The 16664-nt window shown below is 48.8% G+C and overlaps 1 protein-coding gene across 1 annotated transcript; it reads left to right on the top strand.

Moving 5' to 3' along the window:
* Positions 1–226: 226 nt before the first annotated feature.
* Positions 227–11869, top strand: KRT79 (keratin 79). Its single transcript, XM_016201116.2, has 9 exons — positions 227–730; positions 2855–3075; positions 4140–4200; positions 4323–4418; positions 9393–9557; positions 9720–9845; positions 10492–10712; positions 11357–11391; positions 11664–11869. Exons 1-9 carry the CDS (start codon positions 254–256, stop codon positions 11867–11869), a joined length of 1608 nt encoding a protein of 535 aa, XP_016056602.2. The 5' UTR covers positions 227–253.
* The last annotated feature ends 4795 nt before the right edge of the window (positions 11870–16664 follow it).

Raw genomic sequence — 16664 nt, forward strand, 5'->3', positions numbered from 1 at the left:
TTGGCTCAGCCTCAGCTCTGGAGCACAGGTGATAACTGAGAGCAGCCCCTCCCTCCTGCTGGGGGAGAAGGGACTGTCCACACCCCCCAGCCCACAGGGCCCCTCCCTCTCCTCCTGGGGCGATGGGACAGGAGTGTCTGTGGAGGTGAGGAGCCAGCCCAGTTGGGAAAAGATAAAAAGCCCATCAGAGCCCAGCAGCGCACCTTGCTCCCTCCCAGCTCTCTCAGCCTGTGCTCTAGCTCCTCTGACAGCCATGCGATCCTCTGTGGCTCGGCGGACATACTCCACCAAAGGGGGCTTCAGCTCCAACTCTGCCAGTGGAGGGGGTGGCTCCAGGGCCCACACCAGCTTCAGCTCTGTCACGATATCCCGGAGCAGTGGCAGTGGCGGGAGGGCCCGCTGTGGCCCTAGTATGGGTGGCTTTGGCAGCCGGAGCCTCTATAACTTGGGGGGCAACAAGAGCATCTCTGTCAGTGTGGCTGGAGGGACCTCCTCAGGGAGGGCCCTAGGAGGCTTCAGTCATGGCAGTGGGGCCTACATGGGCCTGGGGGCTGACAGGCAGACATTTGGGCCTGTCTGTCCTCCTGGTGGCATCCAGGAGGTCACTGTCAACCAGAGCCTGCTGACCCCCCTCAATGTGGAGATTGACCCAGAGATCCAGCGGGTGCGCACCCAGGAGCGGGAGCAGATCAAGACCCTCAACAACAAGTTTGCTTCCTTCATCGACAAGGTGGGCCGAGGTGGAAGGGGGCAGGGAGGGAGCAGAAGCAGGGCCTCTAAGAGGGGGTGGGCTGAGTGGAGGTTGTTGCAGAGCCTGTGCACTTGGATGGAGCTGATGGAATGACTTTTGGAGCTCTACTGGCCTGAGCCTGGGATGCCCAGATGTAGATGCCTGGAGACAATCTTCAGGTCTTTACTGCAATTGCTCAGGTGAATCTCAGGTCTACTCATGAGGCCTATTGGCCAAGCCCACCTTGACTGTGCTGCGACCTTCCCTGTGGTCATTGTTAATACTAATTAATACACAGCAGCCTTAGCTCATGATTACATAGTGGGTTATTCTCATTGCTCCTCTTGACAGGGTGGCCTTTATTGCCTTTTGCCATTTGACAACTGAGAAATTGGCTCAAGTGCTAAATTCCCCAAGGAACCTCTCGGTCTTGGTGGAGGCCTCAGGACAAAGAGGTGATCAGACACAATGGGGCGTGTCCTAGGGGAAGTCCTCGTTTGCTCCTCCTATTCCTTCTTGCTGTTCCAGTCACGAAGCTCAGTTTGGGGTGGACAATGGGGAGGATGGTCACAGGTCACCATGACCTGGGGCATGGAGTTTGACCTGTCCCAGGAGGGGAGCATCCTGATTCCCTCCCAGGCATCCAGGTGGACTGGGGAAGCTCTTGTCCTATTCTCTGGCATTTCCAGGTCCATTTTGCTGGCCTTGTCTGTCTCCACCCTAAGCCTCCAGAATCATGATGGGGAACATTCTGGTGGATGACTGTACCTTGGTTCAGTGATTTGTGGGTTCCCAAAGGACATTCATGTCTCCTTTCTTATGTGATACCCATAGTGTCCCATGAGGGATCACAATAAGTAACACTGTGCCCATTAAAAAAAAAAATCTTTACTGATTTCAGAGAGAGGAAGGGAGAGGGAGAGAGAGATAGAAACATCAATGATGAGAGAGTCATTGATTGGCTGCCTCCTGCACGCCCAGATTGAGCCTGCAACCTGGGCATGTGCACTGACCGAGAATTGAACTGCAATCTCCTGGATCTTAGGTTTATGCTCAACTGCTGAGCCACTCCCCACAAGGCTCTGCCCCCATTTTTAAGGAGAAAACTGAGGTTTAGAGAGGTCATGTGATTTTCCCAGGATCATACAGGTACTTGGAGGCAGAGGTCGGCTTGGACCTAGGGTCACGGACCTCATGGCTATTGGCACTAAGAGGGTTCATTACGGCTCATAGCAGGTGCACCTGCTGCATGGTGCACCTGGGCCACATGCCTGTGGGCCTGGGGTGCTGTGGGGGTGGGACCTGGAGAGACTGGATAGCGAAGGGTGAAGCAAGCCATTCCTCCCACCCTATTCACCTTCTCCCCTAGTGACTTTTGGTTCTTCTGTGGGACTGTCCCAGAGGTTAAACAAGCAAAAACCTCTCCTGGGCTCTCAGAATCATGGCCTTGGAGCTGGACCTGAGAGGTTGCCTGTGTCTGGTGTCTGGGAGCCCTAACTAGGCAGAGAACCCCCAGGGGGTCTGTTAAACCCTTGCCATGAGCCCCCTTGTGAGACTTTAAAGATAGGGCTTGGCATTAGTATTTTAAAAAAGCCTTAAAAGAGTCAGATTTACAGAAAAGTTGCAAGAATAGTACTACATACTCCTATAAACTCTCACTCAGATTCACCAATTTTAAACATTTTGTCACATTAGTTTTCTCTCTTTGTGTGTGCGTGTGTATATATAATCATAAGTATATATATATAGTTGCATATATATTATGTACACACACATATATATGCATCTGAATTTTTAGTAGTTGGTTTTGATGTAGAATTTGGGTTCAGAAATATTGATGAGAAAGGGAAACGCAGAAAGAAGTGACTTGATTGTCACCAACTAGAAGATGACTGAGCTCAGGCTTTTATGTTTATTAACTCTTTAGAGTCCTTGTCATCAGGTTGGACTATCTTTTCCAGCAAAGATTGTTCCCTTAGGAACTCCTCCCTTCAGCAAGGTGGAAGCTTGTCCTGCCCCTGTGATGTCCTGGTCATGGGGCCGATGGTGCAATGAGCCCCATCCTCGGTCCCTCCTGGGGTAGGGAGACGGTGCCAGCCCACCACCCTTCTTGCTCTGGCTCAGGTGCGTTTCCTGGAGCAGCAGAATAAGGTGTTGGAGACCAAGTGGGCGCTGCTGCAGGAGCAGGGCCAGAACTCGAGCGGCACTAGGAACAACCTGGAGCCCCTGTTTGAGGCCTACACGGGCAGCCTGCGCAGGCAGCTGGACAACCTCCAGGGCGAGCGCGGGAGGCTGGACTTAGAGCTGAAGAACATGCAGGATCTCGTCGAGGACTTCAAGAACAAGTGAGGAGGGCTGGGCAGGCTGGGGCTGTGTGAAGGTGCGAGGGGGCATCGTGGAAACTTCCCCAGAGAGGGTCATCTCATTTGCAGGGTCCTGGGACCGCCTGGGGGAGGCACAGACAGAGCTGCTTCCCTTGGGTGCTCAGGCACCGGACCCATAGCCTCCTGGAGAATTGTCACACTTGTCCATCATTTTGAAAAGTCTTTATTATAAGGTGGGGAAAACTGTGTAATGAACTTACATGTTCTCGTTACCCAGATTTAATAATTATCAACATAGCCATTCTTGTTTCCTCTGTATCCCTACTCACTTTCCCTCCTCCCTTATTGTCTTGAAGCAAATCCCAGCCATCAGGTAATTTAATTCACAAAATTTTTACTGGATATGCTCATATAGTTCATCTATATAACTTAACTTAGTAAACATAAAAACAATGCCACAATCACACCTAAATATTTTAAAACACGAATTCCTCAATAACCAGTCAGTTTTGGGTTTCCAATTGTCCCATAAATGTAATAAATTAAAAAAACACAGTTTGAAAAAAGAATACGGTTTGTTTGAATCAAGATCCAAATAAGGTTCACATATTATGATTGGTCGATAGGTATATTTATAATTTTAAGACATACTTTTTCATAATTTTTCCAACAACTTGATATGAGCAATTTCTAAACTTTAAAGTCTGAGCAAAAGCAGTTGGAGAGAAGTTAGTTGTTTGAAATGCCATCCTGTTGTTGAAAGTGAAGGCAAAGGATAGCCACTGTTGACACATCTCCACCTGCTCCTATAAAGCCTCCTAAGGGCTCTGATTCAAAGAGATGGCTTCTCCTGACTGACACGGTATTACACAAACTCTGTGCCCATTTCCTCAAAAGAGGTAGGGCAGAATATTTAAAAACTGCACCCCAAGTTTCTTCATTGGTTGGCTGCCTTATAGAACTGCTCCCCAAAGGTGTTCTTGGCCAATATGGGACCCCTCAGGGCTTCCTTAAAGCCAAGAGGGCCCAGTACCTTAAAAGGCAGATCTTGGCTGAGCCTGGCCTGAATCTTCTCTGCGTAACAGGTATGAAGATGAAATCAACAAGCGTACTGCTGCCGAGAACGAGTTCGTGGTGCTCAAGAAGGTGGGCAGGGTGACAGGGAGTGGGGGCAGATGGTCCTTTGGCTGCCAGAGCGCTGGGCTAACTCTGAGAGAGGCCAGGGCCCTGGGGCTGAGCCACCTGCCTTGCTCTCTCCCTCCCCCCAGGATGTGGATGGTGCATACATGGGCCGGATGGATCTGCATGGCAAAGTGGGCACCTTGACAGAGGAGCTCGACTTCCTGAATCAGCTCTATGAAATGGTGAGGTGCCAGTGGACGGGGATCATTACATACAGCATTGTGGATTCCCCCAGGGGTCTGGTCTGAATTCAGCGGTGCAATTTAGTTGATGGAAGATAAACCTGCACCTTTAATTAATACTAGCTTCCATTTATTAAGTGCTTAAATGGACCAGGCACTGGGCTAAGCTCTCAACAACTCCGTAACGTAAGTCCTGTTGTCTCCATTGTACAGCCAGGGACAGAGCAACTTGCTCATGGTCACATAGCTGGTTAGAGGCGGTGCTGGAGTTCAAATCTGGTTCTTGAACTTCAAACTCTGACTCTTGCTACTGTGTTATACTGTGTCTCCCCTCTTGCCCGGGTTGTAATAGAGCAAGGGAGGGAGGAGCAGAGATGGGCAGAGCTGAGATTCCAGGTTGGAGCAGGAGATGAGGTGTGGGTAGTGGGCAGGTCAGAGAGTCCAGGAGGGGTTCCAGGAAACAAGGGGGCTTTGAAGATTTGGGTGAGTTGATCCTAGAATCATAGACTCTATGAATAGGTAGGGATCTCAAGGTACACCTTCCACTCATTTTAAAGCTCTTTCTTTAATGTCCCTGATGGGGATCATGTAGACTCTACTTGAATACTTTTTTTGGGGGGGCCAGGTGTTTCCATTGTTGAACAATTTTATTAGAAAGTGGACTTGAATCTTCTTCCCATGGCTTCTGCTCTTGATTGGCTCTGATTCTGCCTCTGGGCTGCACATATCCAACTACCTTCCATGTGACATGTCTTTCATATGACAAGCTTTTAGAGGTCAGGATGATGAGGGGTTTGAAGACTGTGGTATGTGAAGAAATTTAGAAAACAGGGTTCTGAGCCCAGAATTCAGAAAAGAGAGGGGTGGGGAGGGAAGCTATGGACACAGACTTCTATTAATGCCCCCTAATATTGTACTAGTATATGTGTTATTTTAAAAACCATTTCACCATGTTTGTTCCTTAAAATCCCCCTGGGTTTTTTCACATAAATGCTTTCAAGGGAGACAGACATCCACTATCTTCCAACACCCTGTATTCAGGAGGTTGAATTTTTGAAAGTGAATGCAAGAGCTAATGATTCCCCTTTTCTTGTGACATGTTACTGAGATTTCATCCCATCCTTGTAGGTCATTGTGGGCACGTTGAAATTGGATTCTCCTCTCCATGTATAGGAGATGCCCAATTGGATTATTGGATATATTAGTGATGCAGCAGCTTTGGGTTATCTGCAGACTCGATAAACTTTCAGTTTAGTTATTTGATAATATTTTGATGTAAGTCACTGATAAACACATTAGGGCAGATAAGGTGAGAACAGAGCCCTAGCGAAGGACTAGGTCTTCAGTGGTGCCTCCCCACAGGCTGAACTCACAGCACTAATCAGTAATTTGTGGTTTAAATGGCCCAGCTACTTTAAAATCCAGTTAACCATGTCATCATCTGGCCTACATTTTTCTGTCTTATTTTTAAGAATGCTAGAAGAAATAACATTTACAAGGAGAGAGGAAAAAAATGTGCCTTCCAAAATGGCTTGGTCAAACAATGTCCATGGCAGTCCTTAGCAGCTTAGTGATACAACCATGAACAAAAATTCATTCAATTTGACTTTTCCTTAGGGAAGTATTGCTGGCTCCAAGCCTCTCACACACATTTTATAATTCATACTAGAGGTTCCTGAGAGATTGACATCAAGTTTAACTTGGAGAAGTCAAAATTTCTCCATTTTGAAAATGATGACCTCTCCTACTCCCCATAGTTCCCCAGGATCACCGGGGTGTTCATCCCCTTGGCAGTCCCCATGGCCTCCTAGGAGATGTTTCTCTGGCCTGGACCCCTGAGATCTCCAAAAGGCCAAGCCCTCTCCTACTTTCTGTATCTGTCTTGGGTTTCCATTTCTTCTAAAGCATCCTGCCTTTTCCAGTTCAATGCCTGTTCCCCTGATGGAAAAGAATGAATGACACAGCTGTTGAGTTGTTGGCTTTGTCTGGGTCTTCTGCCCTCCTTGTTGTTCTGGCCTGGAGCTTAGCTAACAGCCCCTGTCCACTGGCTTTAGCATTTCCCTGGTTCATCTTCGGCTGTGTTGTTCTCTGTTCAACATCTCAGCAATGACCAGTCTGGATGGAGTGTTCTGTGCTACCATAGTGACTTCTTAGGTGCCTCCCTAGTTTCTTCCTTACTGGGATCATTGTTGGTCATTCATTGTTTGGGGTTTCCTCATTTCCTCTCTCAGGTTCTTATCTATTTCAGGTCAATGGTTCCCACCCTCATCTTCTCTGAATGTGTAGCAATTGGCTTTCCTACACTCTAAGGCACAGGTCTGGTTTACTCAGCATTCCTTCCTTTGCTGTACCTTGTCCTTTTGACACATATTTACTGAGAACATTCCACAGGATGACAGAAGGACAAAGTCCCTGCCTTTGACGGGCCTGGGACCGTGTGATGAGAGCCATCACAGCAACAGGGACAAGGTGGATGGAGCAAGCTGTGACTGACCCTTCCTGGGAGCTAGGGGAGCTTCAGAGGAGCTGACATTTGAGTTGGATTTTGAAGGAAGGGTGAGACTTCTAAAGGAGGAGCAGGACTGTGCAGTGACACGGGGGCACCAAAGAGCACGGTGTGTTTGGGGAGCAGCAGGTGGGCTGGGCATTGAGTATGTTGGAGAATAAGGTGAGGAGGTGGACTGGGAAGGCGGGCCAGGGACAAAGTGGGGTCACTTCCTGTCAAAGTTCCTCATTGCCTATCTGTACCTCCTGGGGGGTAAGAATGAAGGCCAGAGCAGTCCTTCCTTTTTTGCCTCCTGGGTGGATCAACTGTGATTGCCACTGTGGCACTTGGTAATGAATTTCACAGTCTGGTTTTGGTTAAGTCATAGCTTAAGGAAGTCTAGAGGTCCAACCACCAATTCCTGGCATGTCTACAGGGCAGGAAAGGAGTCTCATGGTCTCCATCTGGCTTGGGGGTGTCCCTGTGGGATACAGTCTTGCTCTAGTGCCATCACTTTGGCCTCATCTTGCTCAGATGTTCTCCACCTGCTCTTCCCTTCGGGGCCCCTGGTGTCTAAGGAGGTACATGCCTTTTAATCCACAAAGCTCTTTTTTCTCCTGCCTTGGTTCTGTTTCTTTGGAAAATCTGAACTTTCTGTTGCCTGGTTCTAACAAGACCACCCTCATCCACTCTTGGTGGTGTCCAGTAGAGAGTTTCGGCCTCCTTGTCTTAAAAATTCCAAGTTGATTTTCCTCAAGACCACACTCTGGCATGGAACTGTAGAGGGTCCTTGAGGTGGGGAGGGTGAGGGGGTGATCCTGCAAAATGATGTCAGCGGCCTTGTCATCGTGGGGAGGAAGACAACTGTGACAAAGCAATGTCATCTGTAGTAGACATGCCTGGTGGGCATCTTGATTGACCTTCAGAGAAATAATGCATTTTACTGAGCACCCACCATGGGCCATGTATGGGTCTGAATTTCACAAGGAAGGTGTTATAGCATGTCCATTTTACAGAAGAGGGGACTGAGGCTTCATGAGGCTTAGCAATGACCCCGGTCACACAGTAGTGAATGTTAGGCTGAGAACTTGACTTTGCTTTTCCATCTCCAGGGATCATGTCTTTTCATGAAACCATAAATATTTCAGTGTTTGGATTTCTGTCTCTATCCCCCCCACCCCAAACCATTCCACCTTTTAAAAGATAATGTTAATAATCTAAATCTATGCCAGTATAGACACTAGTTTTAACTTGGATAGTTCTCTCTTCATTTTTGTCTATCTCTACTTTACTTTATGTCATCTCAAGTTCTGGTGGCAGACTCCCTAGGTTTGAGACTGGGCTCATTTACTAGGTTGTGATTTTGGGTAAGTTGATCTTTGTGCTATTGGAAAAGTACAGGTAATGAGTTAGTGCCTGCCAAGTACCTTACACAGGCCCAATGATAGGAAATGCTTACAAAATGAGAGCTGCTGTTATTTTTCTGTCTTCATCTATTATAATCCCATTGGCTGCAGTGAAGGGCCAATGTAGGAGAAAAGCTGGAGACAAGACCAGAATATGTTGGAAAGTGTTGACTTTTAGGGGGAAGATCCCCTCCCCTTTGGAGTCACTCAAGAGCACTGAGTGGATGAGTGATTTGATCGGAGCTAGTTTGGGGCAGGGAGGACCGTAAGAGAGATAGAGGCATAGCTCAACTGGGAGCCAACTCAGTCATGATCTAGTAGTACAGCTGCTCTCAAAGCCAGAACAGAAACCAAAGCTGCCCTTCGTGTCATCTTTAAACGCCTGCTTATGTGTGAAAGCTGTTGGTCCTAGAAACACAGGGCGAGTCTCGGAACATCACTGCGGTCTATAAGTGTCTGTGTATTCCAGAGGAAACCACTTGGGCTTTGTCACTCGACTGACTGGTTCCCCCACTCGGATTGGATGACCTTGCATCTGGTGAATTTGGATGTGTCCCTTCTCTTCTCCAAGCCTCTTTTCTTACCTGCCTACAGTGTGGACCACTATGAATGGTGGTGCAGGTTGTTAACTGACTGAGTGGATAGTGGGTTTGAATCAGGCTCATGCTCAGCTCCCCAGGCCCTGGTATGGGAGAACTTGTTCAGAGGGAAACCTTTTCCCAACTTGCACAAATACACCCTGTGGGCCAGTTGTGGCCCTGCCTGCCTCAGAAGGTGTCCTGCAATTAAAGGGACTAGTGAATGGGTTGGTTCCTGGCCTGGCACCAGCTTGAGTGTAGTAAGTATACATTCCCTTTCTCCTTTAATCTCTTGGAAGCCTGCAAATCCACAAAAAGAAATGTTGTTTATTAAAATGGAGCCCCATTTCGCAGCTGGAGAGACCGAGGCCTTTCTTGCAGTTGCAGCTTCCTTCTAGGGTGTACCTGGGGAGGGACACAGGCCCCTTGATGTTACCTGGACCCCTGTCCTTCATCCTTTGGCTGCTTCCTGGGGGCCTGGTGGCAGCTATTTCTGTTTCTGCAGGAGCTGAGTCAAGTGCAGACCCATGTGTCTGATACCAATGTCGTCCTCTCCATGGACAATAACCGCAAACTTGACCTGGACAGCATCATCGCTGAGGTGAAGGCCCAGTACGAGCTGATTGCCCAGAGGAGCAGGGCTGAGGCAGAGGCCTGGTACCAGACCCAGGTGAGAAGAATGGCTGGTTGGTATGTGAGCTGGGACAGGACCTTCCCCCATTGGAGAGGCCTGGGCCACTGGGTTCCTTGCAGGCCTGGGGCCAGACACCTCCAGCTGTGAGAGTGGGCCTGGAACTATCTGACAGCTCACTGCCACTTCTTTGGCTTCTAGTATGAGGAGCTGCAGGTGACGGCTGGGAAGCATGGGGACAATCTGCGGGATACCAAGAATGAGATTGCTGAACTCACCCGCACTGTCCAGAGGCTGCAGAGTGAGGTAGATGCAGCCAAGAAGCAGGTAAGCCTCTGGTTGAGGCCTGAGGGACTGACCCAGATGTTGGTGGAGGTGGGGGAACCCTCTTATTGTTATTCTGAGGGATGAGATCTGCTTTTCTCCTGGTGGACAGGACACACTCAAACGTTGGGTCAACATGCTCCTTTTACAAGAGAGGACACTGAGGCCCAGAGGAAGAAAGGGATTGTCCAAGGTCACACAGCATATTAGTGGTAGAGCAGGTGGGATGACCTTCTCCAAGGAGACTGATCCCATCTCCAGGAGATCAGAGCAGAGGCTAAGAGTTCCAGGGTCCAGGTCATAGCTGCTGACTCCATCTAGGGTGTGGCTGAGAAGTGCAGACTCATTCCTAGGTCAGAGTGAAGTATTTGGTTATTGATGGGGTTGTATTATTTATTTTCTCTTTTGCGGCACTAGGCTGAGCTGCAGCAAGAGGGACTAAGATTAGACTTCAGTAAGGACTTTCCCACTGGTCTTACATGATCCTTCTTGTGTAATAACATTTCCTCTTTCAGATGAATATTTTTAACTTCTTTCCCAGCTGGTTGTGGTGGGATCAGGTGGGGAATGGTGATGCCTGGCGTAAGGGCAGAGAGGTGGGTACGATGACCTTGAAGGACGTTCTCAATACCTCTCCTCCCCTGGGCAGTGCCAGCAGCTCCAGACTGCCATCGCGGACGCAGAGCAGCGTGGGGGTTTGGCATTAAAGGATGCTCAGAAGAAGCTTGGGGACCTGGATGCGGCCCTGCTCCAGGCCAAGGAGGACCTGGCCCGGCTGCTGCGTGACTACCAGGCCCTCATGAACGTGAAGCTGGCCCTGGACGTGGAGATTGCCACCTACCGAAAGCTGCTGGAGAGCGAGGAGAGCAGGTGGGGACCCCTCCTGCCTGATTCTGAGGGCTTCCCAGCCCTGCCCCGTGTAGTTGGCTCTGGTGGGGGGCAGAGGAATAAAGGCGGAACCAGGGAGCTGGGCTCCCAACTCATCGCCTGAGGGACACTCTCCACTTGTATTTGCTGCCTCTGCTGCACATCCCTTGGCTGGCACAACCCTCAGTAATCCTTATGGTTGTTGGTAGGCCAAGAGGAGGGAGGCTTCTTCTTCCACCACTAGTTTCCACCACCAGTGGAAGCTTTGAAAAAGATCTATCATCTCTCCTCGGGGAAGGCATGAGATGTAGAGACAGTCACCTCAGCCAGAAACTGGGCAGCTCCATTTTGGCCCGGGCTCTGTTCCCCTCCCTCAGAGCAGGGGTGCTGTCCCTGGCCCGCGTGGGAAGGGGGGGGCAGGTGGCGTGGCCTGCTGCGGCTCTGCTCCGCTGCAAGGCTTTAGCACCTGTGGAAGGCCCCCGGGCCCAGCATGGCCACGTGCACATTCTTCTCGTGTTTCCTGGTCTTGGTTCTTGAGAGTTGACCACCTGAACTGAAGCACTGTAAAGGCAGAGAGGGAGGGAGAGGGTGTTTTCTCAGGCTCCTGGAACTGCTGACCCTCCTCCTGGCATTTTTGTTTCCCTCAGGATGTCTGGAGAATGCCCCAGCGCTGTCAGTATCTGTGAGTATTTTGCTGCCCCGCCCCAGGCCTGGCCTTGTCCTCTGCTCAGTCCACTCAATCTGTCCTTGGCCAAAAGCACACATCCCCTCCATTTGAGCCCCTGGAGACAAGTTCAAGGGGTCCCCAGAGAACGAGCTTCCTGCCCCGCCCTCTCCATCCATTTCCTATGGCTTCATGGCCTGATTTTGTTCCTACCCCTCACTGATTTCTGAAAGTCCCTGGCCCTTCCTCATCATGGCTGCCCTGTGACATCCAAATCCTTTGCTTTGCAGCGGTGACTGGCAACTCTACCACCGTGTGCGGAGGCGGTGCAGCTGGCTTTGGGGGTGGCATCTCTCTGGGAGGGAGTGGGAGTGCCAGCAAGGGTGGCTACAGCACCAATGTGGGCTATGGCACTGTCAAGGGAGGACCTGCTTCTGGGGGCACCTCCATCCTGCGGAAGACCACCACAGTCAAGACGTCCAGCCGGAGGTATTAGCTGACGAGCCTTGCAAGCTGGGGCCCCTGTAGTCCTCTCCCCACCCCACTCACCCACCTCTGCTGCTCTCCCCACCCACCTCCTTAGGAGCAGGATCAGCCCCAGGACCACAGATCAGTGGGTTTGCATGCCAGACTTCTGCATGTGATCTGCATTTGGGGAAGGGCTCAATTCCACCCAGGTTTCTCCTTGGTTCTGCAATGGGAGGGGAGGGGAGGGGAGGTCAAGGCCACCAGTTTGAGTGATGTGTTTGGGTGATTTGGGGTGACCATTTGACCACTGAGAGGAGACTTGATTTCCCAGGCCATCTCGCTTTCCACGCCTCTGCTCATCTAGTCTGAGTTTAGGACAAGCTATAGGGGAGGAGGAAGGGAAGCCAGGAGTGGTCCCCAAATGCCCTTCCAGCTCCCCAGTCTCTCACCAGACCCACTCAGTCCCTGAATCTACCCACAGCCCCCTCCACTGTGCCTGAGATGTGTCTCAATAAATGACAACTGCAGCTATCTGTCTGTCTGTGGCTCTGGTCTGCCCTGCCTGGGGAATGGAAATTGTCAACAGGTTAGCTCACCGATGGTTGAGGCAGCAACAACCACGTACTCACTGTGCCCCAGTCATCATGCTGAAAGCACATTAGCTCAATATTATCACCACTCTAGGCCTTGGCTCCTACTTTCTCCCCTGCAGAACGCATAGAAGGCTGGAGGGCACGTGTAAGAACTCAAGGCAGGTCCAGGCACTGAGCAGCTGCCTATCACCCAGCCTACCCCCTGATGCTATTGAGCCCTCCGCCAACTCTGTGGGGCAGGCAACTTAATTGTTTAGTGGAGAGATCTTGGGCTTCAGAACTAGGCAGACTTGGGTTTAAATCCCAGCTCTGCCACTTACTGGCAGTGTGACGTTGGGCTAGTTACTTAACTTCTCTGAGTGCCAGTTTCCTCCTTTGTAAGAGCAGGGTGTGATGAGAACGTGTGTAAAGCCTCTGTCTGGCTTATGAGGACCTCAGTAAGGATCGCTGCCCTTGGCTTTCCTTCTCCCTGGGTTCTGGCTTCCCAGCTCACCATCCTGGAGTCCGATGATTTCTCTCTCAGCTTCTCATCCAGTCATCAGTAAAAATTCACATTGTCCTGCGAGAAGAATACACATTCTTCTCAAGGGTACATGGGACACTTTCTAGGATAAATCATATCTTAGGCCACTGTTAATGTAAAAAATCATTCAAACCTTTGAAGAATTTTTGTGTTTATTTGAGCCAAACTGTTGACAATTGCTGGGAAGCCAAAACCTCAACGGATTGAGATAATGCTCCAGAGAATGTCAGTTTTGCACTTTGTTTTATACATTATAATCGAAGGGAGAGATGTAAGTGGTGATAGATTAGGGAGGTGGGAGAAAGCAAAGTGGCGGGGGTGGGGGAGGCTCTCTGGGATTGGATAAAAAGTAAAATGAGAGATAGACTTTTTTTTTTTTAAAAAATATGTCTTTATTGATTTCAGAGAGAGGAAAGGAGAGGGAGAGAGAGAGAGAGATAGAAACGTCAATGATGAGAGAGTCATAGATCTTGCCCACAATCTGGGCATGTGCCCTGACTGGGAATCGAACCCGGATCGCCTGGATCCCAGGTTGATGCTCAACCGCTGAGCCACGCCCAGCCGGGCCAAACAGGCTTCTTTTACATAGGTGAGTACGAGATAGTTAACAGTCAACAGTGAGCAAGATATCGATAACAGTGAGAGGATTCGTGGTCTCTGCCCTGGTACTTTGAGGGCCTGGAAAAAGGGGAAATTACTTTGCTTTGCAAAGGCATGTGTTATCAGGTATGTATCTCAGATGCATAAGACAACTGACAGGCTTAGTTAAGGCAAAAATTTACCTTCGTGAAGGAAAAATACTGCCTTAGGGCATGACTACCCACCTAAACTGCTTATGTTTAAAAAGCCTTAATTTCAGACCATCCTTTGTGGTTATTTTAGGTCTCTTAGTTTGCAAGGCTTCCACACAGGCCTGCCCTGGGCTTTTCAGGTTTAGTATGTGGCCCCTTTTCGTCCACAGCCACAAAACAAGTCTTAGCAAATTTAAGAAGGTCAAAATCATACCATATATCTTTGCTGACCACAACAGTATAAAGTCAGAAATCAATAATAGGAGGGAGACTGGAAAGTTCATGAATGCATGGAAATTAAACAGCACTCTCTTGAACAAATAATGCATCAGAGGAGAAATTAAAGGGAAAGAAAAGAGTTTCTTGAGACAAATGAAAATGGAAACACACACACCAAAACTCATATATGCAACAAAAGCAATTCTAAGAGGGAAGTTTCTAGTGATAAATGCATATATCAAGAAAATAGGAAGATCTCAAATAAATAACCCAACTTTACACCTCAGGGAACAAACCAAGCCCAAATTTAGCAGAAGGAAGAAAATAATAAAGATTAGAGCAGAAATAAATTAAATAGAGAATAGAAAAACAATAGAAAAAATCAACAACACTAAGAGTTGGTTCTTTGAAAAGATAAACAAAATTGACAGTCTTTAGCTAGACTAACCAAGGAAAAAAGAGAGAGGACCCAAATCTACAATATTATAAGGGAAACAAGAGACATCACCACTGATACCACAGAAATACAAAGGACCATAAGAGGTTACCGTGAACAACTGCGTGCCAACAAACCGGACATCCCGGAAGAAATGGACAAATTCCTAGAAACACGCAACCTACCGAGACTGAATCAGGAAGAAACAGAAAACCTGAACAGACCTATTACTAAGGAGGAGACTGAATCAGGAATAAAAAACCTCTCAACAAAGAAAAACTACAGGCCAGTATACCTCATGAATATAGATATAAACATTCTCAGCAAAACACTAGCAAACCAAATCTGGCAGCGTGTTAAAAGGATCATAGGCCATGATCAAGTGGGGTTTACCCCTGAGGTGCAAAGTAGATTAAAAAAACACAAATCAATAAATGTGATACATTACATTAGTAAAATGAAAGATAAAAATCAGCATCATCATCTCAATAGATGCAGAAAAAACATTTGACAAAATGCAACATCTATTCATGATAAAAACTCTCAACAAACTAGGTATAGAAGGAACTATAACTCTACATAATAAAGGACTCCAGAGGGTGCTTTCAGGGGGTCGTGGAGGCCAGCAGGTGAGAAGGCTCATGGACCCCTCCTGTGCACCAGTCAGAGCACCTGTCCATTTATCTGTTTTACAAGTGGGGCTGGGCATGTGTTTTTGAGGACAAGAATGGTTTTGCTGCAAAACATGTTGGGTAACCCTTCTTGCATATGCCCAGGGTGGATGACCAGGAGAGGCTGCTCTCTACCTGGGAAGGGAGGACACTGTGCACAGACCCCCTCGACCTCTATCCCCTGATTTTTGGGAGCACCCACTCTCTCATTGCCCTTACTGGCTCCTTCCTAAAATGCTGACTAGGTCTTTTCTGCAGCCTCTGATCCCCAAGTTGGTTCTGGCTCTCCACAGAGTGACTCAGGCAGAGTGGGGCTGCCGAGGCCTGGTGATTGTGACCAAACCGGTGAGGGCCCAGGCCTGGCCAGGGAGGGCGGGGGTGCTTTGCCACACCACACATCAGGTTTGGGGCTGAGAGTGAAAGACCTCGGGATTCCTGTAATCTCAGGGCTGAATGCGAGGCTTGCCTTCTTCACCCAGAAATTCCTCAGCAAACATACCTGCCTGCCCCTGCTCCACACCCTGCCAGCTGCTCATCTCTCTTGTTGACAAGGTCTGAAACACCTGCCAGGAAAGGACGGGTCACGGAGGACAAGAGCAGAAACTGTGGGGGTGGGGCAGGGACCAGCTTTTAGCTGTTGCTGCCAGGTAGAGTCATCTTGCCCAACCCCTTGCCTCTTTCCCATTTCCAAGGAAAGAAACTCTCCTCTCTACCTCTCTCTCTTGCATAAGAAGCTCTTCCTTGTATGTACTGTTGGGTGCTCATGCTATAATTTGAGGATTTGGGGAACTTCTGGCAATTCTGACTTAATGATAAGGCTACAGAATATGGCTCTAGATTAGAACTCCCTTTCTGCTGGCTTGGGTTTATTATGAGATTCATAAGTAAGTTAATTTGGATTTAGTTAATTGGAGGACACACAACTGGCCCTCATTCAGGCTATGATCCTGGCTACCTTCTTACCTCTTCTTGGGGCAGGAAACCAGACAATCAGACTCAGGTCCCCAAGTGTGTGGCTCCAGGTCTCCTCTGCTCCTGTAGCAGCAGCTTCAGAGGCCTGAAGTAGCTCTATGTTCCTCACTAGCTGGGCCTATCCTTGGAGTCAGGTGGAAATCGGTAGACCCTTGGATGCTGGGGCCTCAGAGGCCCCTTGACCTGATCAGTTGGTTCAATCAGGTTTGTTCAGGTGCTCAATTCTGGACTGGCCACTGCACAAATCAGACAAAATGACTTCATACCAGGCGGGATCGTATGGGTGAGAGGCCAGGGAATGCAGAGACTTTGGGACAAGACTAATGTGGGTTCAGCCCTGGCTCCACCACATGGAGCTCTTGTGTGACTTTTACCCCCCTGAGCTCCCAGGTCATCGTTTGCAGACAGGGCTAATGATACTGATGGCATAGAACTTAAGAGAGATTAAATAATCACATGTATATAAAACAACCCACACTGTGCCTGGCACAAAATTGACAATAAATGCTCATTAAAAGGATGAGTGAATATTTAACCCCATCCATTACTTAAGTTAGGAGATGGTCCTGGTTCTAGAATGCTTGCTTACTACAGGTGGAAGGACTTTTCCCCATGGAC

Source organism: Miniopterus natalensis, chromosome 2 (genome assembly GCF_054644295.1).
Source record: "Miniopterus natalensis isolate mMinNat1 chromosome 2, mMinNat1.hap1, whole genome shotgun sequence".
NCBI lineage: Eukaryota > Metazoa > Chordata > Mammalia > Chiroptera > Miniopteridae > Miniopterus > Miniopterus natalensis.

Bases quoted from the DNA above. Each gene is read 5' to 3' on its own strand.
- KRT79 (XM_016201116.2), top strand. From the start codon at position 254: ATGCGATCCTCTGTGGCTCGGCGGACATACTCCACCAAAGGGGGCTTC. The intron at 9,558-9,719 runs GTGAGAAGAATG...TTTGGCTTCTAG, and splicing joins AGGCCTGGTACCAGACCCAG to TATGAGGAGCTGCAGGTGAC. The intron at 9,846-10,491 runs GTAAGCCTCTGG...TCCCCTGGGCAG, and splicing joins TAGATGCAGCCAAGAAGCAG to TGCCAGCAGCTCCAGACTGC.